Consider the following 22,765-nt stretch of genomic DNA (forward strand, 5'->3'; position numbering starts at 1 on the left):
TGCTGTGTGTCATTGTTAGCAAGTTTCATGGAATGTTTCTATCTGCAAGCCCCAATGGGTTTCTCATTCCATCTTCCCAAACTCATCTCAGACCTCCCACCCTACCTTATTATGTCATTGTATTCTCCCACATACCACAGATGGAATTATTTGTAAATACTGGGACCTCACAGGAATTCTGGTTTCAGTGCCATTGTTACAGCCCAATCCTTTATCAGTCAAGCGCTGGCACTCTGGAGCTGCCCTGCACAGTTCCAGCAAATTCAGAAGGGCAGCAATTGGCTCCTCAGGGCCTGGGGGTGGGGGCATATAGCCACTGCCTGGGGATTATATGGGGACATATTGGTAACTAATAGAGGGCTAGAGGAGGAAGCAGCAACCTGGAGTCACCAGTTTACTGTTCTCTCTTCGATTTTTGGGCATTTTGCACATCAATGGGGCCAAATGGCATAACAATGAGGATACTGATGCATACAAAAAGTCCTTTGTATGAGTGAGAATCTTGGCTTGCCATCAACACTTGGTTGGAAAATGGGACTTCTTGCTCTTGATGTGAGGAAGTTTCTCACTACTATCCTCTGGTAATTCTCCCCAGTACTTGCCAATGTTCATGTTATTCAAGTGCCTGACAATATTCCGCCCTTAGAGCCAGTCTACAGTATTTATTTTCTCTTTAGAAAGTTGATTCCTGTATCCTGTTGGCAAACCACAGATTTTTTGGACAAAATCAGTGAGATTTCTCTTGTCAGCAGCTTTTCAATATGACTTTTTCTTAAATAACGCATGAGTCACAGTTGATTATTGAGCCAAGACATCTTTGTGAGAATGCAAACATAGTAGCCTGAATTGCTTTCAAATAAAAACATTTTTAAAAGTTAGCTTGCAGTCACGATGTTTACTGTCTTCACACCTCAGCAACTTCAGTAGCAGAGACTTTTTTTAAATGTTTTTTTAATATTTCTACCAGAACTTAATCAGAGCTAGAATTACAATTTCACCTGTTAAGCTGCAGACATTAATATTTTGAAATCTTCTTCCACATCTATCAAAGGAACGTTAACTTCACTGATTTCTTACTGGTATTTGATCTACTATTCTTGAACTCTGAAGAGTCAGAAACCTTCGTTTTAACTTGGAGCCATTTCAGAAGAACTTTATGTGAAACAAATGGCAAAGTTCCTTTGAGGGAAATAATCTTATCCACATTGCCCCCTTTACACATGCAAAGCATGTTTTATTCAATTTTTCTTTGTGAACATTATTTATTTAAATACGTAAGTGAGCCTTTGGTATATTGCTTGACACTCTGTCTCTGGGTGAATTAATGGCAGGTTGAGATCCCGTTCCAAACAATTCTAGTCAGTGAAAACTGAAGCTCTGGTTCAAAATTTTGGCTCATTATGCAGCAGGGTACTTGGGTGCTGGTGGACTTCAGATCATTAGTATAATTGGAAATAAAAAGACTTACATTTATACAGTACCTTTCAAATAAACCTGTTGGACTTTAACCCAGTGTTGTGTTACTTTGTCCACCCCAGTCCAACACTGGTCTCTCCACATTATTTCACAGTCTAAGACATCCCAAAGTGCTTTACAGTCAGAGAAGTAACTTTGAAATTAGGTCATTTATTTAATGTAGGAGAGGTGACAGACAATTTTCACACGATAAACACCTACAGACAGCAGTTCGATGATGACTAGATAATCTGTTCTAGTGATGTTGGGTAAAGGATGAATAATGACCAGACCACTAAAGAACTCTCTCATTCTAGGAATAGATATTACCAATACAGTATGTGGTCATGACAATAGTTCCTTGAGTCAGTGTGTTGCTCTGAAACAGCCCAGATTATGTACTCAAATCCAGGGTTAGCTATTCCACTCATGACCTCCTGTTTATAAGTTTGAGCAATATCAATGATCCAAGTTTAAAAGAAGATAAAAGCAGAATAAAGTATCTTTAGCTAACATTTTAATTTAGGAAGGAATTAGGTTGAAAGAAAAGTTGTTATACTTTATTTGCCTTTGCGGAATTCTGTCACATGAGTAACCAAAAAATATTTCAACCGACAGCAACAATAACTAGAAGGGTGTGTTAAAGTGTTTAGTGCTGATGTATTACAGGTTTGAATTATTTCCTCCTGTTCTTTACCAGAATGTCCTCCTCTGGGTTTGGAGGCTTTGCGAATTGATGACTTCCAACTCCATGCATCTACCGTCAAACGTTACGGCCTGGGGGCACACAGAGGCAGACTGAATATCCAGGTATGTATTTGAAAGAATATTTATGTTTTGAGCAGGGGTGATTTCTTGGCAAGTGGTATTGGTATTACATCAAAGAAGCAACATCAGAGGATTGTTGCTGTAGGTGTAGTTGGGAGGATTTAAATCAATATGAAATCTCCATCATTCTAGCTGCCTAACTATGTACAGAATAATTGCATTTGTTGTATGACTTGCTCTTTAATCTCACCTTTAATAGGGCAAGTAGGGAAAGCGTTTCCCTGACTGTGGGAACATATCAAACTGGAAAATAAAACAACAAACTGCGGATGTTGGAGATTTAAAACAAAAAACAGTAAGTGCTTGAGAAACTCAACAGGTCTGACAACATTTGAGAGAAGAAAACAGAGTTAATGTTTAAACTCTGCTGACTCTTCATCAGAACTGTTAGTAGCTATGATAAAACTGCTGATGCCAAATTGGGGGACTGGGTTAGAAGGGGAGAGGTAAGTGGTTAGGTGGAGATGGAGTCCAGAGGGAGAGAGAGAGAGAGAGAGAGAGATGTGAAAGGGGTACATGACCAAGGAGATCATGAATAGCAGGCCAGAGCAGAAGAAATACTGAATAAGATAATCAGAACTAAGTGAGATAATGGCTGAGTTAGAACATAGAACATAGAACAATACAGCGCAGAACAAGCCCTTCAGCCCTCAATGTTGTACTGACCTGTGAACCATTCTTAGCCGGTATCCCTACACTATCCCAAAATTCTTCATGTACTTATCTAAGGATCGTTTATCTATGGGAATGGTTGAGGACAGAAGTGCGGGAAATGGGGAATCCTTGCCTGAGGAAGAAGGTGGGTATTTCTAAGCTCCCCTCCCGCCCCATGCCCCTGTGTATGGTGGCACCATCTGTACTGAAGCGATGGTGACAAATAAATTGGGAGAATTTGATGGATTTCTAAATGAAGTAGGGTGTGAGAATGTGTGGTCAAGGTCAGTGTGTGAGCCGATGGGATTTGTAGTGGATCTTGGTGACCAGCCTATCCCGAGAAATGGAAACAGACATAAGGAGGAAGGGAAGTGAGGAATCGGAGATGGGCCAGGTGAAGGTGACAAGATTGGAAATTGGAATTGAAATAGATAAACAAAATCAGAAATTGCTGGAAAAGCTCAGCAGCATGCGTGGAGAAAAAATCAGAGTTAATGTTTCAGGTCGAGTGACCCTTCCTCAGAATTTGACTGTTGCTGTGTTAGAAATCACACAATGACTACTTAGTAGCAAACATAGGGAGCATGGACTATGAACAACCCTGAGCATTACAAAGCCCTGTCATGAGCTAGGGCACATCAGGAAGAACCACCACACTCAGGAGGCTGGCCAGCCCACTCCGGCAACCGTGGGTAGTACTTCCACATCTGCTCTCCCTCCCCTAAGACCAAATCAAAAACCCTGTCAGCACAGTCTAAGCTGGAGGCTATCAGTGCCCACAGCCTCTGGTGGGGAAGGGAGCGGGTGAGAATTTGGCCAGACAGAAGGTGTGGGGAAAGACAAACCATCTTGAGCTCATCTCTGTGGATATGTCCCCATGCCCCTCCACCCAACTTTTGAAATGGACCCTCAAAGAAAAGTAACCAGGAGATTAGAACTCCTCAGTTGCGAATCGACTCCAAGCTGGGTGGCCACAGTGAATCAAGGGTGACTTGGTGACAGGATACTCACTTCAGTGCAGATATTTCACAAAGTATCAAGCTGGAATTTCTTGCACAATTTTAGATTAGATTTCCTACAGTGTGGAAACAGGCTCCTCAGCCCAACTCGTCCACATCGACCCTTCGAAGAGTTACCCACTCAGACCCATTTCCCTCTGACTTAATGCACCTTAACAGTATGGGCAATTTAGCATGGCCAATTCACCTGACCTGCACATCTTTGGACTGTGGGAGGAAACCGGAGCACCTGCAGGAAACCCACGCAGACAGGGGGAGAATGTGCAAACTCCACACTGACAGTTGCCCCAGGCTGGGATCGAACCTGGCACCCTGGTGCTGTGAGGCAGCAGTGCTAACCACTGAACCACTCTACAGCCCCAGTAGCAGAATTTTAGCAGAAGGAAGAGCCCAATAAACCCAAAACGATAGGACAAACGTGATTTTGGAGTTTTCATAAAGCAGTATTGCACATGAAGAGAAGGATGCGATGTTGAATCTGCATAAAATACTGGTTTTAGGCCACAGTTAGAATGCTATCTGGGATTCTGAGCCCTCTCTTATTGAAAGGTCTTTTGGAATCATTACAAGAGCCACTGCAGTAAGGGTCTTAATTATATTTTTAAAAATTAAAATGGCCTTCTAACTTTAATCTCATAATAATTTTCCTGAAGATTTGGAGAAGTTAACTAGCAAAAGACAGTTACCTTGATTAATGACAGCTCAGTAACAAGTGGGCATATGTTCCAAATTTTCACCAGGAGAGTGAAAAGGAAATTAAAGGGTTACGCATGGTTAGTAGAACATGTGATGTTATATCTAGGACAGTCTTGAACAGTAAGTCCAATAAATATAGATACTTGATAAAGAAAGGTATAAAATGGGTGGAAAGTAGAAGAAAATATTAATTAAAGTAGATGGTTCCACTTGACCAGTCAACCAGTATGATAGACCAAGTTGTTGTTTTTCTTCTATTGAATCTTACCAACTTTGAACATTTTTTTGTTGTTTAAATCAAGAGCCTGAGTGATATTCCTGGTGGCACAGCATTGAAATTTGAGAGACAGCCAATCAAAAGTTTGCTTCTATGTTCCATGTCCAATTCAGGTTGGCATGGTGGCTCAGTGGTTAGCACTACTGCCTCATAGCACCAGTTCCCAGGTTCAATTCCAGCCTCGGGCGACTGTCTGTGTGGAGTTTGCACATTCTCCCTGTGTCTGTGCGCGTTTCCTTCAGTTTCCTCCCACAGTCCAAAGATGTGCAGGTTAGGTGAACTGGCTATGCTAAATTGCCCGTAGTGTTAGGTGCATTAGTCAGAGGGAAATGGGTCTGGGTGGGTTACTCTTCAGAGAGTCGGTGTGGACTGGTTGGGCTGAAGGGCCTGTTTCCAAACTGTAGGGAATCTAATCTAATTTCAGACAGCAGATGGGTTGCTAGCATGCGAAACACAACTAGTGGGTTCAAATTCCAGGTGTTCTCTGAAGCCTTTTGAGATTTAAAAATCAAAGAATGGCCAGTAGTGTAGAAGGGATTAATCAATAATTTACCTCCAGTTGAACTCTTATTTGGCCTATCAACCCATCAACTACACTAGCTCAGCTGGAAATGGGAACATGTCAGGGAATTGACCCAACATACTATTTTCAAATTTTTCTCCCAATCCTGTCTCCATGCTGCCTGTGCAGGGCTGATATGATTCCACCCATCATTTCTATTTGTTTTCGGAAATTTTGCAAAATCATATGTTCGGTGTTGATAATATTAAAGGTCACAAGTTCTGTCTGAGGAAAGGATTTCCTAATTATATAACTGTATCACCTGCTAAAGCAAATGATAGAGCATTCATTGTTCGAAATTAAAAGAATTGTTGTATTGACAAAATGTAAATAAAAATTTATTTTAAAATGTCAATCGGTGCAATCAATTTAGTTTTTTTTCCATGCTCCGCTAATTTCCTGAAAAATAATGCTGGAAATTCTCTTGTATTAAGTTTAAAAATGTCCATTTGAAGTGAGTCTCATTAATCACTTGTTAGTTTGGTCCTCACTGCAGACTACCTTTAAGAGAAATGTTTCAACCTTAAACGGTATATCAAACCACTTCTGTTGACCAGATTCTGTTTGAGAATCAAATCATTTATGTGTACACTGGCTGCAGACATGACACTAATGTTAAGGTGAAAAATGATCTACACTAACCTTGGCAGCTCTCATTATTTCTCACTTGAATAAAACAAAAAGCAGTTTAAAATTGATGAGATATTGTGCTAAAGTGACAATGGGAACAGCCATAGCAATATTTATTATAAGCAATGAAATTCAACTTAGGTGGGATTGCAGAGTAGAGATTGATGAATCTGTCACCTCTTATACCTAGCACTTTCTTTATCTAGTTTATATTAATAAGGACTTTAATATTAACTATCATTTTATATATTTTTCTATTTATTCAATGAAGGTCTGTAATGCTTAACTTTTTAAACTTTGCTTCTCTCTTTTCCTACATGTACTGACACTTTTTTGTACCTAGATACCTTGTACCTAAGAGGGCGCTATGCATGGTGACATTATGCATATTTCAGTTTCTGCTGTTCTTCTGTACTTGAGTACACGTGGCAATAAAACCTAAATCTAACCTGATTTTCCAAAATCAAACAGGGTGCTTATCGTGTAGTTGATATGTAAGTGTTAATCTTGACAAAAGTGCAATTGGATTCATAACTCATTCTGCATTTCCATTGTATATCCTTTCACTTTACACCATGCCTTGAACTAAAATTAGGCCAAAGGCTTAATAATACTCTCAATAATGTGTTGGCCTTTTGCTAGATATTTGTTCAATGCAAGTCAAAAATTCAGTCTCCAATGAGCATGGTACTCAGGAAACAAATATCAGAAAATTGGCCATCAGTATCTCACGACATTGGCATACAAACAAAATTGCACAGTTCATGAGTATGCAAGGCCAGCAGGTCTGTGCTGGAAATGCTGAAGTGAAAATTCTTTTCCAAATGTTATTAAAAAAAGAATGTCCCTCCTTATATCTCATACCCAGATGTTCAGCAACTGCTCACCATTTCAGATAAATGAATCCTATGTATTAAGATACAATCCAAGCAGCCATTTCAAAATCTCACTTCCTTTGTTCTCTTGCTTTCCCTCTTTTGGCACTACTTTTCCTTGTTCCCCTCTATCCCTTTGTTGAAGATACTTTTGTGTCATATAGTACTGAGAAAGAGTGAAACATCGCCTGTTCCAGATCTCCATTGCTTTATAGCAATGGTATAGTAATGACAGTCTTAGGCGACTATCTGTGTGGAGTTTGTACATTCTCCCTGTGTCTGTGTGGGTTTCCTCCAGGTGGTTCGGCTTCCTCCTACAGTCCAAAGATACTCAGGTTAGGTGGATTGGCCATGCTAAATGGCTCGCAGTCTCCAGATTGGGGGATTGGCCATGGGAAATGCGGGGTTATGGGGAAAGGATAGGGGGCTGGGTCCAGGTGGGATGCTCTTCAGCGGATCGATGTGGACTCAATAGATTGAATGGCCTCCTTCTACACTGTAGGGGTTCTATAATTCTATATCCACCAGCAATTTGATATTTTTACTTACAATGTAAATACTATTTACCTAATTCAGTAATTTATTTATTAAAATCAATGATCATACATTGATATTGACAACAATAAATACTTAGGATATATATGTATTCTTGTAAGTAACGTAAAAAAAAAACATTGAGGGCTTATGGGTGTTGCGGGCTAGGACATCATTTATTATCCATCTCCAGTTGCCCTTAAATACACATTATATAGTAAGGCACACTCATATTAATGTACAACATAATATTTTTTACACAGCTATTCATTTTTCCTCTGTTAGCTACGTAGAGTTAATTTGGACCGATTAACGTCATTCTTAATTAAGAATCTTGGCTGTTAGAAATATTCTGCTTTGAAGCAACAATGCTCAATAATTTCACGACAAAAGCTGGGAAGTTTACTTATAGTTTAAAGTTGCCCTGCAGCAATCAGTGAAATGATGCAACTTGAAAGCTATGCAAAGAATGTATTGAATAGAAATAAAACACCATTACTTTAAAGTTCTTTTTTCCTGAAACAGTGCACTAAGTACTTTTACAAGCATAATCACTTCAAATAATGTTAACTTTGTGTGGATACCGTAAAACAAACTTTCCAAAAATGTTACATATTTGTGCCACCTTCTTTGAGTTAACATAAAAATTATGATGCTGCAACTGCAGGTATACAACATTTTTTTTTGCATGTCAAACATTTTAATGTCAATTGAGACTATAAAAATTGAGCAGAACTCAATCTTGGTTTCAAGTTATTTTGAACAGCTTATAATAAATGACAAATCCATCAGACAGCTTGCCTTGGGCTTAGACTGCAAAATTCTATTTGGTTAATAGTCTATCATATCACAAGATGAAGTCATGCATAACTATGTGAAAAAAAAACTCCATGTTTTACCTTAATTATCTTGAACGGTAAGAACGAATGGTCTTGGTGTTGCTGTTTTTAAGGTAGATTTTGACATTCATCCATCATGAGGTCATTCTGCTTATCCTGTTGTAAATCACAATTTATTCATTTTTATGTCTTTGTAAGATATGCGCTTCGCTGACTCGGCCATCATTTATTGCCCATCCCTAAATGCATGTAAGACAGTGATGGTGGTGGTGAGCTGCCATCTTAAACCACTGCAGTTTTTGGGACATAGATATGTTGTCACAAAATGGAGACACTCACAATGCTCTTTAGAAAGGGAGTTTCAGGATTTTTCCTGGGGCAGTGAAGGTTTGGTAATACATTCTAAGTCAGGACGGGAATGACTTGGAGGGGAATTTGCATGTGGTGCTATTCCCATAAACCTGCTGCCCTTGTCTTTCAGATGGTAAAGGTCACATCTTATCAAAGTTGGAAGTTCTTATCAAAGGAATGTTGGTTCATTATTGTAATCCATCTTACATATGGTACATACTGCTGCCACAGCATTATTGTGAGGGAAGTGAATGTTGAATGTTCTGGTGAGGTGCTGATCAAAGGACTCCTTTGCTGTGCGTGGTGTTGACTTTTTGAGGGAGGTTGGAGGTTCACCTCTTCAGGTAAAAGGAAAGTATTTCATTACATGACTAACTTATGCCTCCGAGATGGTGGACAGATTGTGAGGTGACAGGAGATGATGTACTTAATGCAGAATCTGGAGTCTTTGGCTTACTTTTGTTCTATAGTATTTTTATAGATAGACCAGTTTCATTTCTGGTCGATGCTAACACCAAGATTGTTAATAATTGGGGATATAGAGATGGTAAGGCCTTGGAGTGTTAAGGGGAGATGGTTATGTTTTCTCTTGTTGGAGCTGGTCAATTCCTGTCTCTTGTGTGGTGAGGATTACATGTATATGACACTTACTTACCCCATGTCTGGATGGTATCCAGATGTTGCTGCATTTAGACATGGACTGCTTCAGCTTTTAAGGAGTCAGGAATGGTGTGCGAGCATTCAGCAAATATTACGACTTCTGACTTTTGAAAAGCCAATTCACAATCTGAGTTCGTGCAATTGTAGAGACACCACCAGGGAATGGAAGGGGACACCCCCAGTTCTAAAGAACAGTCATAGAGTAATAGAAATGCACAACATGGAAATTGTCCAAATCGGTCCAAATTGTCCATGCCAACCAGACATCCCAACCCAATCGAATCCCATTTGCCAGCACTCAGCCATATCCCTTTACATCCTTACTATTCATATACCCATCCAGATGCCTTTTAAATGCTTCCTCTGCTCATTCCATACACCCACCACCCTCTGCATGAAAAGGTTGCCCCTTAGGTCCCTTCTATATCTTTTACTTCTCAGCCTGAACCTCCACCCTCTAGTTCTGGACTCCCCCACCCCAGGGATAAGGTCTTGTCTATCCATGCCCCTAATGATTATAAAAACCTCTATAAGATCACCCCACAGCCTCCAACACTCCAGGGAAAAGAGGCCCAGCCTATTCGGTCTCTCCCTATCTCTCAAATCCTCCAACCCTGGCAACATCCTTGAAAATATTTTCTGAACCCTTTCAAGTTTCACAATATCCTTCCAATAGAAGGGAGACCAGAATTGCATGCAGTATTCCAGAAGTGGCTTAACCAATGTCCTGTATAATCACATGACCTCCCAAGTCCTATACTCAAAGCTCTAACCAAAAAAGGAAAGCATACTAAATGCCTTCTTCACTATCGTATCTACCTGCGACTCTACTGTCAAGGAACAATGAACCTGTAGTCCAAGGTTTCTTTGTTCAGCAACATTCCCTAGTACCTTACATTAAGTGTTTAAGTCCTGTTCTGATTTGCTTTTCCAAAATGCAGCACCTCTCATTTATCCACGTTAAACTCCATCTAACACTGCTCAGCCCATTGGCCCATCTGATCAAGATCCCGTTGTAATCTGAGGTAACCTTCTTCACTGTCCACTACACCTCAAATTATGATGTCATTTACAAACTTAGCAACTATACCTCTTTTGTTCACCTCCAAATCATTTATATAAATGACAAACAGTAGAGGACCCAGCACAAATCCTTGTGGCACACCACTGGTCACAGGCCTCCAGTCTGAAAAGCAACCCTCCACCACCACCGTCTGTCTTCTACCTTTGAGCCAGTTCTGTATCCAAATGGCTAGTTCTCCTTGTATTCCAAGAGATCTAACCTTGCTAACCAGTCTCCCACGAGGAACCTTGTGGAAAGCCTTAGTGAAGCCCATATAGATCACGTCCACCGCTCTACCCTCATCAATCCTCTTTGTTACTTCTTCAAAAAACTCAGTGAAGTTTGTGAGACATGATTTCCCAGGCACAAAGCCATACTGACTAACTCTAATCAGTCCTTACCTTTCCAAATACATGTAAATGCTGGCCCTCAGGATTCCTTTCCAGCAGATTGCCCACCATCAATGATAGGCTCACAGGTCTATAGTTCCCTGGCTTTTCCTTACCCCATTCACTCTGTTTCTGTCTCCACAGATGCTGCCAGACTTATTGAGTTTTCTAGCATGTCCTGTTTTTATTATCACCCTGGTTTTTACCTGATCTACTCTGCAGATTTCAGCGTTCACACTTGTGGATTATAAAATCCTACATTTAATGGAAGCACCTGTTGATTTAATAGCCAGCTATCTCCAAGCAGAAATCCCACCCCAGCCCCATTGCCACCCTCATAAAAATTGGATATGTCATGTTTGGAGGTGGGACTTGCTACTTCTGTGCCTTTCTGCCATTTTTGATATATCGTCATGAAAATTCAGGCCTGAATATCACTTCTTTTAATCACAGAGCTCTCTTGAACTGCAAAAGGCAGTTTCAGGGCCTGATCAGTGCAGTCAAAGTGAACATCCTACTCTGATATGCTGCGACTCCTTCCTTGGTGTACCTTTTTCTCTGTGCGCCCTTTTGTTCATTACCTTCACACTGACAGAGGTATTAAGAGATGAGAGTGGAATTAGTTAATTGGGATTAGAGATTTTATGAAGGTCAACCCCTGTTTCTGAACCACATGGATTCCAGTCTGTGTGCCCTGCTCGTCAAATATAAACATTGGACCATCAGATAGAAATGTGGTGAGGATAATCCTCTGTATCGATATGAAATAGACTGATGCAAGAACAATGAATATCTACAGCCATCTCATGGACAGAGAGGACCCCTGAACACTTGGGCATGGATGCCTTGACAAGTGGCCAAGACTCATTGAGAGATCACATAGAGACAACAATGAAAATCAAATGCTTAAACTCTGCAGGATCTCACCGATGCCGTCCTCATTGTCCTCCTACTGATCAGTGTGGTCATTCTGAAACCAGAATCCAGAACAAAAGTTATCACAAATAAAATCTGTTTTCATAAAACTATTCTCCCTCCTGTGACTTTCCAGCCAGCTCAGTAAAATACCTGCACCCACTGAGTGTAGGAACACAGCAGCAGCCTATTGCTCACTGGCAGTGCTAATGCATCCTGCTGAAGAGTCTTCCCAGGATACAGTAGCATAACGGTGAAAGGCTCCATTGGCACCAAGAAGTTCATGTTACAGCCAGCATCACTGATGTCCTTCACCTGACGGTAACAGCTTGGTTCACCAGCATATGGACAATACAGAGATGCTTTGGCATTAGGCATCAGAGTGAAAGTGTAGGACCTGCTGAAAATAGTATAGCCATGAGACTCATTACTTTATTTTAATTGAGGTCATACTAGACAGGAAAGAGCCTAAAGTATCTTTTTTTAATGGCCTACCATGGAGAATGTCTGTTTAACAGCTGCAGTCAAATCAGAAACACTGGCCCTCCAAGCAAATGTTTAAAACAGGCTTATTATGGAGGGAGGAGTATCAGTAATGCTGTCCAGATACTACATGAATTGGGTGGTCTACTGCTAGCTTACGCTCCCCAATTTCCCAAAACCCACCCTCCCTCCGATGACCCATGTCACTGTCGACTCAACCTTGTCCGTGTATCCAAACAGAACAAACTGCTTCCAGGCCCCAGTTCCATCTCCAAGTTGCAGTTAAATGAGGCCCAGTTGTTAAATTGGGTCAAGCTCTTCCATTGTACTTCCGGGTCAGTCATCTCTCATGTTTCACAGCTGACTATTGACCATCTGTACCAGTTCAACCTGTATAACTGTCTTTGCTTGCCCAAAGTTATACAATTTTATCATTAAAATTCCATTTGGAAGGAAAATTGTTCAAAAAGATCAATTATGAATGTTCATGTAATTAAAAGGCAACTAATTATTGCAGAATAATTAAATGTGGTTAATGATCTTATTGCTATTATATCAACTGTTGCTGGCAGGAGATCCATGATTTTATATGACTAGCAGTTAAATGGTAAAATATAATTTAAGTTATTGTCTGTCATTATTATTTACACTCTGGAAGTTAATAGAATTCCAGCACATCAGCACTATCAGTTTTGAAACTGTTTTTTCTACCCACAGGCTGGCATCTTTGAAGATGACTTCTATGATGGAGCTTGGTGTGCTGGGAGAAATGATTATGCACAGTGGTTTGAAGTGGATGCCAGAAGACTAACTAAATTCACTGGTGTTGTAACACAAGGAAGAAACTCGCTTTGGTCGTAAGTAATCCCACCAGCTTTGAAACAAAATAAGTGTTTTGTAGCAAAACACCTTTACTTCTGCAGACATTGCTTTCATCTTTGTGCCAGCTCTCTGTAAGAGAACCGAGTCCCTACCACCCTGCCTTTTCAACACAGATTCACAACTCTTTCATCTCCTGGTAATTATTAAATTCCTTTTTGCGTTCCCATGATTGAAGCCTTCTTGATTGCATTATCAGACAGTATATTCCAGGTCTGTGTATAAAAACCTTTTCCTCATGCCTCCTTTGGTTCTTTTGCCAATCACCTTAAATCAAAATCCTCTGGTTTAAAACTCTTCAACTGATGGGACAGTTATGCCTTGTCTATTTTGTCTGGACTCCTCATGATTTTGAATACCTCCATCAGATTTCCTGTCTACTGTCTCTTCACTTTTTTTTGTTGTAAGTGTGTATGAGTGAGAGTTCTATTACTATGTTAAATTTTGATTGTTTTTCCAGAGCAGACATTGTGTATTATAGGTTCTTTTCAACAAAACTGATTTGTACTATCTATCTTGATATTGAAAATCAGTTCCACGTTTCTTCTTTATCAAGCCCAAGACACGTTATTGATCATTTTCCTATCCTGTCCTGCTAATTTCAACAATTTGTGCAGATACACCTCAGGTCCCTCTGCCCCGAACCACCTAAGAATAGTACCCTTTATTTTCTTTCTACCGATACGTATCAATTCATATTTCTCTGCCTTAAATCACACCATCAACACATCGACCTGTGCACCTACCTGTCTGTATCCTGCTGAAATCCATTATTATCCTGCACATAATTCACAATTATTCTAAGTTTTGTGTCATCTGCAGAATGTGATAGATGCACATTTGGTTATCACATTTGAGAAAGAAGTCAGTATTAGATTTATGGTTACATTCCACTTCAGTTGAAATTTTTTTGCTAATTTTTGTATTTGCTAAAATGGAAAATACTGCAAAGCAAAGGAAGTCAGGTCTGTATTTTTGTCAGTTCCTCACAGTTGCATTCCCTTCATGTCAGTCACAAATCCAACAGACAGCTCCTGACTTTAATAGCTCCACACTCAATATTGCTTCATCCGTTCACCAACTTGGCCTTGTTGTCTGCTCTGATCTCAAACAAAATCTGTACACCTTACCCATTGTTCATGTTACCTCCAATAAGCTCAGTTTCTTCTTTTGTACTACATATATTTTCCCTCAGTAATTCTTAACCATGTACAAACCTTAATCAGTCACAGATCTGAAAACTGCTCTTACATTTGAGTGACTCTTTACCATTTTTCTCAACATATCGTTCCAGAAGTGACAGATAATAACTCTTCAGCTGCAAGTCTTTTGTCTACTTTACAGCTTAACCATCTCTCTACACTTCTTTCATACTACCATGCTTAATGCTATTATGAATCATCTTCACTTGTAGTTAAGCTGGAATTGCAGTCCTTCATCCACACTGATTCAGAATTTTAAAACCTTTGCTTTAGTATAATTTACTTGCCTACTTTCCACAGATTAAGAGAATTTTCATAGTGCAGAAAGAGGCTGTTCAGTCCATTATAACTGTACCCATTCTTCAAATGAGTATCATTACCTATTTTTTCCATATAACATTGAATGCTATTTCTATCCAAATATTTATCAGCTTTCTTGAATGCCTCAGCTGACCCTGCCTGCACTGTACCCTAACTACTCGCTGAGTGAAAAGTTTTCTTGACTTCTTCCTTGCTTCTTTTAAACATCATTTTAAATCTCTCTTTCATGCTCATTCCTTTTACAAGTGGAAATGAGCTTCTCCCTATCTATTTTATCCAGCTCACTCATGATTTTGGAAATGTCTATTAAATCTCCTTCAGCTTTCTTCTATCCAAGAAGAACAGTTTCTATTTCTTCAAACTGCCCTCAGAAACGGAAGTTTCCCGATTCATATGCATAATGTTTTCTTATGTTTCTTTCAGTTTTTCAAACTTGCTTTTCCTTAATAATCTTCTTTCTATTCAATAATTTAAATCTTTTACATGTTTTTTTTTAATCCCACCAGTCTCCTCTACCCAGAGATGAATCTTTTTACAATAGTCCAAAAATGTGCAGGTTAGGTGAATTGGCCACGCTAAATTGCCCATAGTGTTAGGTGAAGGGGTAAATGTAGGGGAATGGGTCTGGGTGGGTTGCTCTTTGGAGGGCTGGTGTGGACTTGTTGGGCTGAAGGGCCTGCTTCCACACTGTAATCTAATCTAATCTAATCTAAAAAAACTGCAAGTTGGAACACCATCCAGAAGGCCAAGTGGCAAATGCGGATGCCTTGAGTCACCTCCCCTTGGCAGATACAATGCCAGTGGTGCCTCACCTCCATCCTGGTTTTAAACTTACTGGACACCATTGACAATATCAAACTGTGGACACAAAATGATCTGGTCCTGGCAAAACTAAAACAGAAAGGCCATCACAACCAGAACTGAAGCCGTTCAGAAGGCAGCGAGACTAAACCATTATAGAGGATAGCATAAAATTATGGAAAGCAGGAGTGATTGGCCTGAGTAAAGATTGCCACCAGATACTGGCTGAGTCATCCAGGGGTTTCCAAAATGAAAATGTTGGCAAGGAGCTATTCAGGTGGTCAGGATTGGATGCAGACATAGTTGCATTGATGGGGCAGTGCCCAGAGTGCCAACAAGGATAAAGATTACTGCCACAAGCTCCCCCACATTTGTGGCAATGGCCAAGTAAACCCTGGACTCAGTGGCATGATGATTTTGCTAGTCCTTTAATGGGCTATATATTCTTGGTCATTGTGTACGCCCATTCAAAGTGGTTGAACGTGAATATAGTTCATTCTTCAAACTTGGGGATGGCAATTGAAAAGCTGTGAGCATCATTACTAATACACAGACTCCCAGAATTATTGGTCACAGACAATGGGATTTCATTTACCATCAGGGAATTTGAATATTTCCTAAAGTTGAATGGCATTTGGCAAATAAGGACAGCTCCATACCATTTATCATCCAATGGTCTGCCAGAGCAGTCCAAGTGTTGAAGGCAGACTTAAAGAAATAGACTATACTTCACTAGATACCAAACTGTCCCTGTTCCTGTTCGATTATAGGAACACCCCACATGCAACTACAGGAATATCTCCAGCAGAGTTGCTTATGGGGAAAAGACACCACACCAGGTTAAACGTGATATTCCCAGACCTGGGGGAAGGGGAGAGGGTGCAACAGAAGCAGGAAAGCCAATGCTGGCCACACGCCTCCTTTAAGCAACAGAGACTGTTTACTTCAGGTAACGAAAGTTGGTGTTGAAACCACAGACATGGCTCTGTATGGATATGAGATGAGGTCAGCACAAGGCCAGGTCCCATGACTTATAGGTGATACAGTCCTGAACAAGCACGTGGATCATCTGAAAGCTGACACCTCGCAAATGGGGCAGGAGCAAAACATACGTGGCCCCTCAGAAAATTCAGAAAGGCTATCAGAAACTGTAAGTTCTCCCCCTCCATCTAGTGTCAAAGAAAGCTCAGAGTCTGAGATAGATGCAGCCTCAATACCATTACCGCTGGAAGAAGAGGAGGAATTTCTCCCAAGGTCCTCTGGGTACAAGAGGTGGGCTTTGGTCCAGTACACGTTGCCTGTGGCTGAGTCAGAGTCAGAGGAACCAGATTTGGGGGCACACAGTCCCAGAAGAAGCCGCAAAAAAAGAACAGGCCTACATAACCAAGAACAGGGGTGGGGGGGGGTTGGGGGGGAGGTGGAGGGGCAGCGTGGAATGTAGTGACTGGAACCAGCTTTTTCAGGTGGATCTCATTAAGTATGAGTTCCTTCGTTAGGCCTGTTAATCTGGGCCAATCAGGGAGGTCTCGCTGACAGATATAAGCCAGAGTGTGGGTGCTGGGGAAAAATAAGCACTACCCACAGTTAGGCGGTAGTGTGGGGGTTATATAAAAAAAATTAAAAAAAAGAAGGAAGAGAAAAAAGTAACTAGAAGATCTTTGCCCTTTGAAGTGAAGGGCACTGCTTGTCACTAGACCACTTGGGTGTTTTCCCTTACAAAAAAAATAAGCCAGAGTGTTACACAGCATTGCCCTTTGATGTGAAGGGCACTGCTTGTCACTGGCCACTCAGGTGTTTCCTTTCTTCCTGGTGGTGGAAACTGAATAAAGATTTCATGCACCTTGTGTCTTTCACTGTGTCTCACACCTGCACACACATAAAAAAAACAAAGAAAAAGCCAGAGTGTTATGCGACATGGGCACTGGGGGAAAATAAGGACTACTGCTGTCAGGCGGTAATGTGGGAATAAAAGAAAGGAAAGAGAAAAAAATAAACAGGAGAGTCACAGGTTCTGTTCACTCTGAGAACTGGCTCTGAGGGAGCTGCATCAGTGAGAGTGAAAGACTCTTCACAAATAAACCAGAATGTCAAGAGTTCTGCACATTCCAGGGACTAGAACTGAGCTAGCTGGATGGAGTCTCACTCACATAAAGGATGACTTGGTGAGCCGATATGGCATCTGTGCAGTTATTTCACCTACCTTTTATCCTTCTGTCTTTCCACCCACTGGAATTCAGGTTATCAGTCATATTGTACTGTTAATTGATTCATTACCTGGGCCCATCCTGTGGAATGGCTTGTAGTTAATGCCTCTCATCTCTATCCTATTCACCAACAGGACCAGGTGGCTCCACCTCCTGATGGAGATATCCCAGCTCCAAATGGTGCTGTTACAATACAAGACCCACAATCAGGCAGCCTGTATTGATGAGATTAACTCTTTAATGAGTATCACACCAGCAATATCTTATGGAAGCTTATGGCAGGAATTTTCTTTTCAACAAGCTAGTTTTATGGTAGTCTTATCTTTAGAAATAGAATAGAATTCCTGGAGAATAGAAGCAGGCCATTCAGCCCATCAAGTTCTTACTCTGTCTCTCCAAAGAACATCCCAATTCCCTGCCCAATTTCTGTAATCCTGCATTTCCCACAACTAATCCACCTAGCTGCACATCCCTGGACAGTGGGAGGAAATCCAAACGGACACAGAGAATATGCAAACCCCACACAGACAGTCGCCCGAGGGTGGAATTGAACCTGGGTGCCTGGCACTGTGGTGCAACAGTGTTGACCACTGAGCCAATCCCATTAGCTCTATATATTCTCTTCTCTTCTACAAACCTCTGCGATCTGTGTTCTTCCAGCTATAATGGCATATGCAATGCCCATTTCTTTTGCCGCATCATTCATAGCCGTGATTTGAGCTGCCTGGGCTTTATCCTGGAAAAACTCTGAGTTTTTGCTTATTTTATACCTCTTGTAGTTGTTTCTTTAACATTTTGTTTGGTCCCTGTACAGATCTAAATTTGGTGTCTGGATAAATATTAGCTAGTGGTCCAGAAATGTATACTTTATTGTCACGAATGCCATAACTGACAATGTTAAATTACATTGACATTAGAAGGTACGCTCAGTATTACGTATGTGAAGGTCTAGCATTTTCTCAGGTGATAGCAGAAAGTCAGTCAGGCAGTGCAGAATGCTTACATTGATGGAGATCCTAGGCTATTCAGGTGTAAATATTGATGAAAATGTGAGAAGCAAAAGGCAAAGGATATATCATGTAACACAGGATTTCTGTCAACCAATGCTGTCCCACATACACTGGACACAAACACTTTGTTTTCCTTTATTTGATCGTTGATCATTGGATATGGTATTGCTGGCAAGGTCTACATTTATTGCCTACACCCCATCCTTGAACTGAGTGGCTTGCGAGGCCAATTCAGAACACAGTTAAAAAATACTGAAATGCATTGCTGTGGATCATTGCTGTGTCATGTAGACCTCATGTAGACCAAACTGGACAAGGGTATTAGTCTTCCTTTCACATTGTTGGTTTTTACAATGATTGTTGATACTTGTCATGATCACAGATTTTCTACTCCAAAATTGAATTTAATAGATTTGAATCTATGCTCCCAGAGCATTAACCTGGATTTGTAACACACTGATCATGCCACTATGCATCTATCTCTCCTTAAATATTTGATTGACATTGATTTCTGATGGCTAACTTACATCAGGTACACACAGAGCCACCACGTGTGAAAGTTTTGTGTTCAAGGGAATATTGCATTCCAGTGTGTCATGTTCAGATCAAGTCTTTTTGGAAAAGCAAAACTGATGAATGGTTTCCTGTAAACTTACTGGGTATAGTCTCTATCATTCAAGTGTGCATTGCAATGGTCTGATGTGATAGATGTTTCCTGGGGATCTTACAAAGCTGGATTCTGATGGAGGAACTTTAAGCAGCATTTTCAGGCTCATATCAGGCTGGGGCAGGTGGGCACAAAGGCTTTCTGGATCCGTTTTGCCCTCAGGCCAATTTCCCAGTCATAAGATCACATTCAGCAGGCCAAAATGGATCAAGGCCTTTTGTCAGAGACCAATTAGAATTTTCCAATTGGTCTTCAGGCCTTCCGAGGCATCAGGAAATTGGCAAGCTGCCTGGAAATGGGTTCCACAGAGGAAGATTTGACGGAAGAGAGGTCAACTCCAAAGAAGGACTTTGAGGCTTGACACTGCCTGCCCGCAGCCCAGATGAGTATTAGTGACATGATGATGTTATTTCATTAGTAAACACCCCCAGAAACACCCAGATTAATGCACTGTGGATATTGCTTCAAATTCTACCATGACGGCTTGTTTAAAAACTGTAGAGAGGGCAAGTCAAGATGGGAGTGACCCCTCTGTCTTTTGTTTGAATGATAGTCTGCAATGTACTCTTAACTGGATGGCCTCCCATTGCCTTTGCAGTTTCTAAAGCCCAGTCTCTGCCACTAATTGGCCAATTATAAAATCTGGAATTGAAAGCTAGTCGCAGTAACGGTGACTATGAATCCATCAACTTTTGTTGTAAAACTCAACTTGTTCACTAATACCCTTAAGGGAAGGAAAATTGTTTTCATTTTGTGGGTTGATCCTCATGTGGCTTTAGACCCATAGCAATGTGGTTGACTCTTAACTGTTCTCTGACATGGCCTAGCAAGTCACAATGTACAAGAGAAACTAGGGGTGAGCATAAATTGTCATCCTTACCAGTGATGCCCACATTCCATGAAAGATTCCATAACAAAAATGATGGCCAGATTGTTAAGGTCATTTTTAAACCTAAAAGTTAAAAAGCTCAAGCTCGAGTCTTCCTTTCATCCTGACTCTCACTTGCTGGAGGTTGCATCCCCTTCCTATTGGCTCCTTTGAGACTCCATCTCTGTTGCAAAGTTGTCGGTATAGCTGACAGTGTTTCACTCACGGTGTGAGGTTCTCACATATACTCTGCTTATGACCCTGAAATGGAGGCAGACTGGAGACTGTTAAGATCTTACTTTGAACATTTCCAGTCTTTGTTTTAACACAAAGTTTTGAAATGTAAATAGGCTGAATTATAAGCACGTACAATGGCACACACACAAAAAAATAGCGATTTTGTTTTTCCCTTGGCTGTAAAACAATAGCAAGATTGCCTTGGTTGCAAATTTTATTTTCTTTAGTGCAAGAAAATGTTCAGTGCTACACAGAACAGCTTGCTAATAGATTAAACAGGAACAGGGAACACTGATGTTCAGAAACATCTCTAGCAGGATTGTCTATTGTCTCTCTAGTTATTCTTTAGTCTGTTTGTTATTGTTCTCAGAAAACGTGTCATTCAGGTCACCCAGTAAAGTGTTAGAGAAATGGAAGAGACTTGCAGCCTTTTAATGCAAATCAAACCTTGATGAATTCAACCAGATTTTGGAATTGTACTGATTAAAGATGTAATGAATCAGTATTCATCTTTATCCCCACTGCCCCCAAAACCATGGACATGTTCTCCACCACCCTCCATCCACTGATCTTGATCATAGACAGGCCTTACTCTGTCCTTTACCCACTCCTGAATTACCTTCTGGAATCCTTGGCTCCTGTTTAGCCAATGTCAGAAGAGACAGCATCTCCAGGGGGTACAATGGAGTTCAGCATTTTTTGTTGGTTGTGAGTGGGAGGTCAACACAGTTGGGAGAGGATGTACCCCCTGTTTGGGGGTGGGGATGGTGATCACTACTGAGGGATGCAATGGGGTGTGATTACTCTCATAGGGAATGGTGAGGTGGTTAGGTGGGTTTCATATGAAACAAAGAAATGCTGGCCAATGAATAATTGCAGGCACACAGCCTTGGGACACTGAAATGTAATTGAAATAAACACCTACTGTTGTAAAAACAGGTTTGAAAATGAAGGCAGTCTTTGATGAGATTTACATTGTGAAATTGTATTTTTTTAGAAAACAATTCTCATTTAGCCTGTTGTATTACTTCAAAAATATAAAATGATATTTAAGTATCATTTGTGTTACTTATTTCTTTTTGGCTCATTGAAGTCTTTTTTTCTGTGCAACTCTCTTATCAATGATTTCCTCCACAGAACGATATCTAGTTTTCCAATATTATTAGGCATCTGTTTACTGCATCGTACTGCACCATTCAGTTGGATTTTTTTTTGCAGAATCCCACCGTTCTTGTGTTGGACAGGTATATTTAAATGTTTTTCAAAGATGCTTATTTTCTTTTGAGCCCATCATTTGCAGTGATTTGGATACTGCCATGATGAATGCTTTGTAGTTTTGAATAGTCCCTGTGAATGTACAAATTGTCTGATATAACTAGCAGCAGTATATTTTTAAAAAGCCATTAACTATTAACTGTCTTCAGTATACATCAGTGCTTAATATAAAACTAGCATTCTTTAAAATTCCTGCAAAAACAAGAATTACGTTTTGAGCTCCTTTGGACTATTTTTGCAGTTCTTTGCAGAGTATTGATATGTCTGCAGAGACACTTCATTCATCAGTTGCACATTTCTGCATAAAGCAATGAATTTCCATACTAAAAATTGGTAAGGTGAAGTTGCTGTAGTCCCAGAGGACCCTATAGCTGCCCTCTCATTAGAGAGAGGGGACTGATGGTTAATCTAACCTGAGCAACACCACAGTTCAGACAAGAGATGAGGTTGAAATGACAGGATTTGTGTGATCTCAGCTGATACAGGATTAAACTAAACTAAAAATATGGTTGCATGCGTAACTAATCAGATTAGCAGCTGGATTTCTGTGAATCAAAGAAGGACTGCTGGTTCCTGTGTTGACAATTCAGATGTTCACATTAGAAAGACTAGTGAGGAATATGCACCAGGTGGGGGCTACTCAGGTCCAGTGACAGCTCCAGCCAGACCAAACTCCTCAACAGAAACAGGCTCCTATGATAAGATTTCCTTTTATTTCGAGCATTGTTCCTCTTCCCATTTGATGCAGAAGAGCTTAAAAGCAGAGGCCAGTCTCCTAAATTTGACCAAACGAAGTTCATGAATGGTGAAAAGATAACTGTGTTAGCATTTTCATGGTATTACAGTAAGATGTTTTCAACAGAATTTTTTTATATTTAAGAGCACCTTGCTGAAATTGAGAGTTCATCTGTGCTGGATTAGCACATCTTGCAATAGCTGAATTCTGCTAACTCTTTCAAAACAGTTAAGCAACCTTTAGTAAATCAGTGAAGCCTGATACATACACAGGTCTCTCCATGTGCACCAATTAAAATTACATGACATGTTTCTTTCATGGTGTCTGATCATGGG

At 40.5% G+C, this 22,765-nt stretch overlaps 1 protein-coding gene across 1 annotated transcript in view; it reads left to right on the plus strand.

Annotated features, from left to right (window-relative positions):
* The window catches only part of LOC132826145 (inactive carboxypeptidase-like protein X2), a 189,809-nt gene that overhangs the window by 58,203 nt on the left and 108,841 nt on the right, over positions 1-22,765 (plus strand). The window contains exons 4-5 of the mRNA XM_060841791.1: positions 2,156-2,265; positions 12,948-13,087. Of these exons, the coding sequence (XP_060697774.1) occupies positions 2,156-2,265; positions 12,948-13,087 (250 nt within the window). The remainder of the gene's footprint in view (positions 1-2,155; positions 2,266-12,947; positions 13,088-22,765) is intronic.

The sequence above is a fragment of the Hemiscyllium ocellatum genome, chromosome 22 (genome assembly GCF_020745735.1).
Source record: "Hemiscyllium ocellatum isolate sHemOce1 chromosome 22, sHemOce1.pat.X.cur, whole genome shotgun sequence".
NCBI lineage: Eukaryota > Metazoa > Chordata > Chondrichthyes > Orectolobiformes > Hemiscylliidae > Hemiscyllium > Hemiscyllium ocellatum.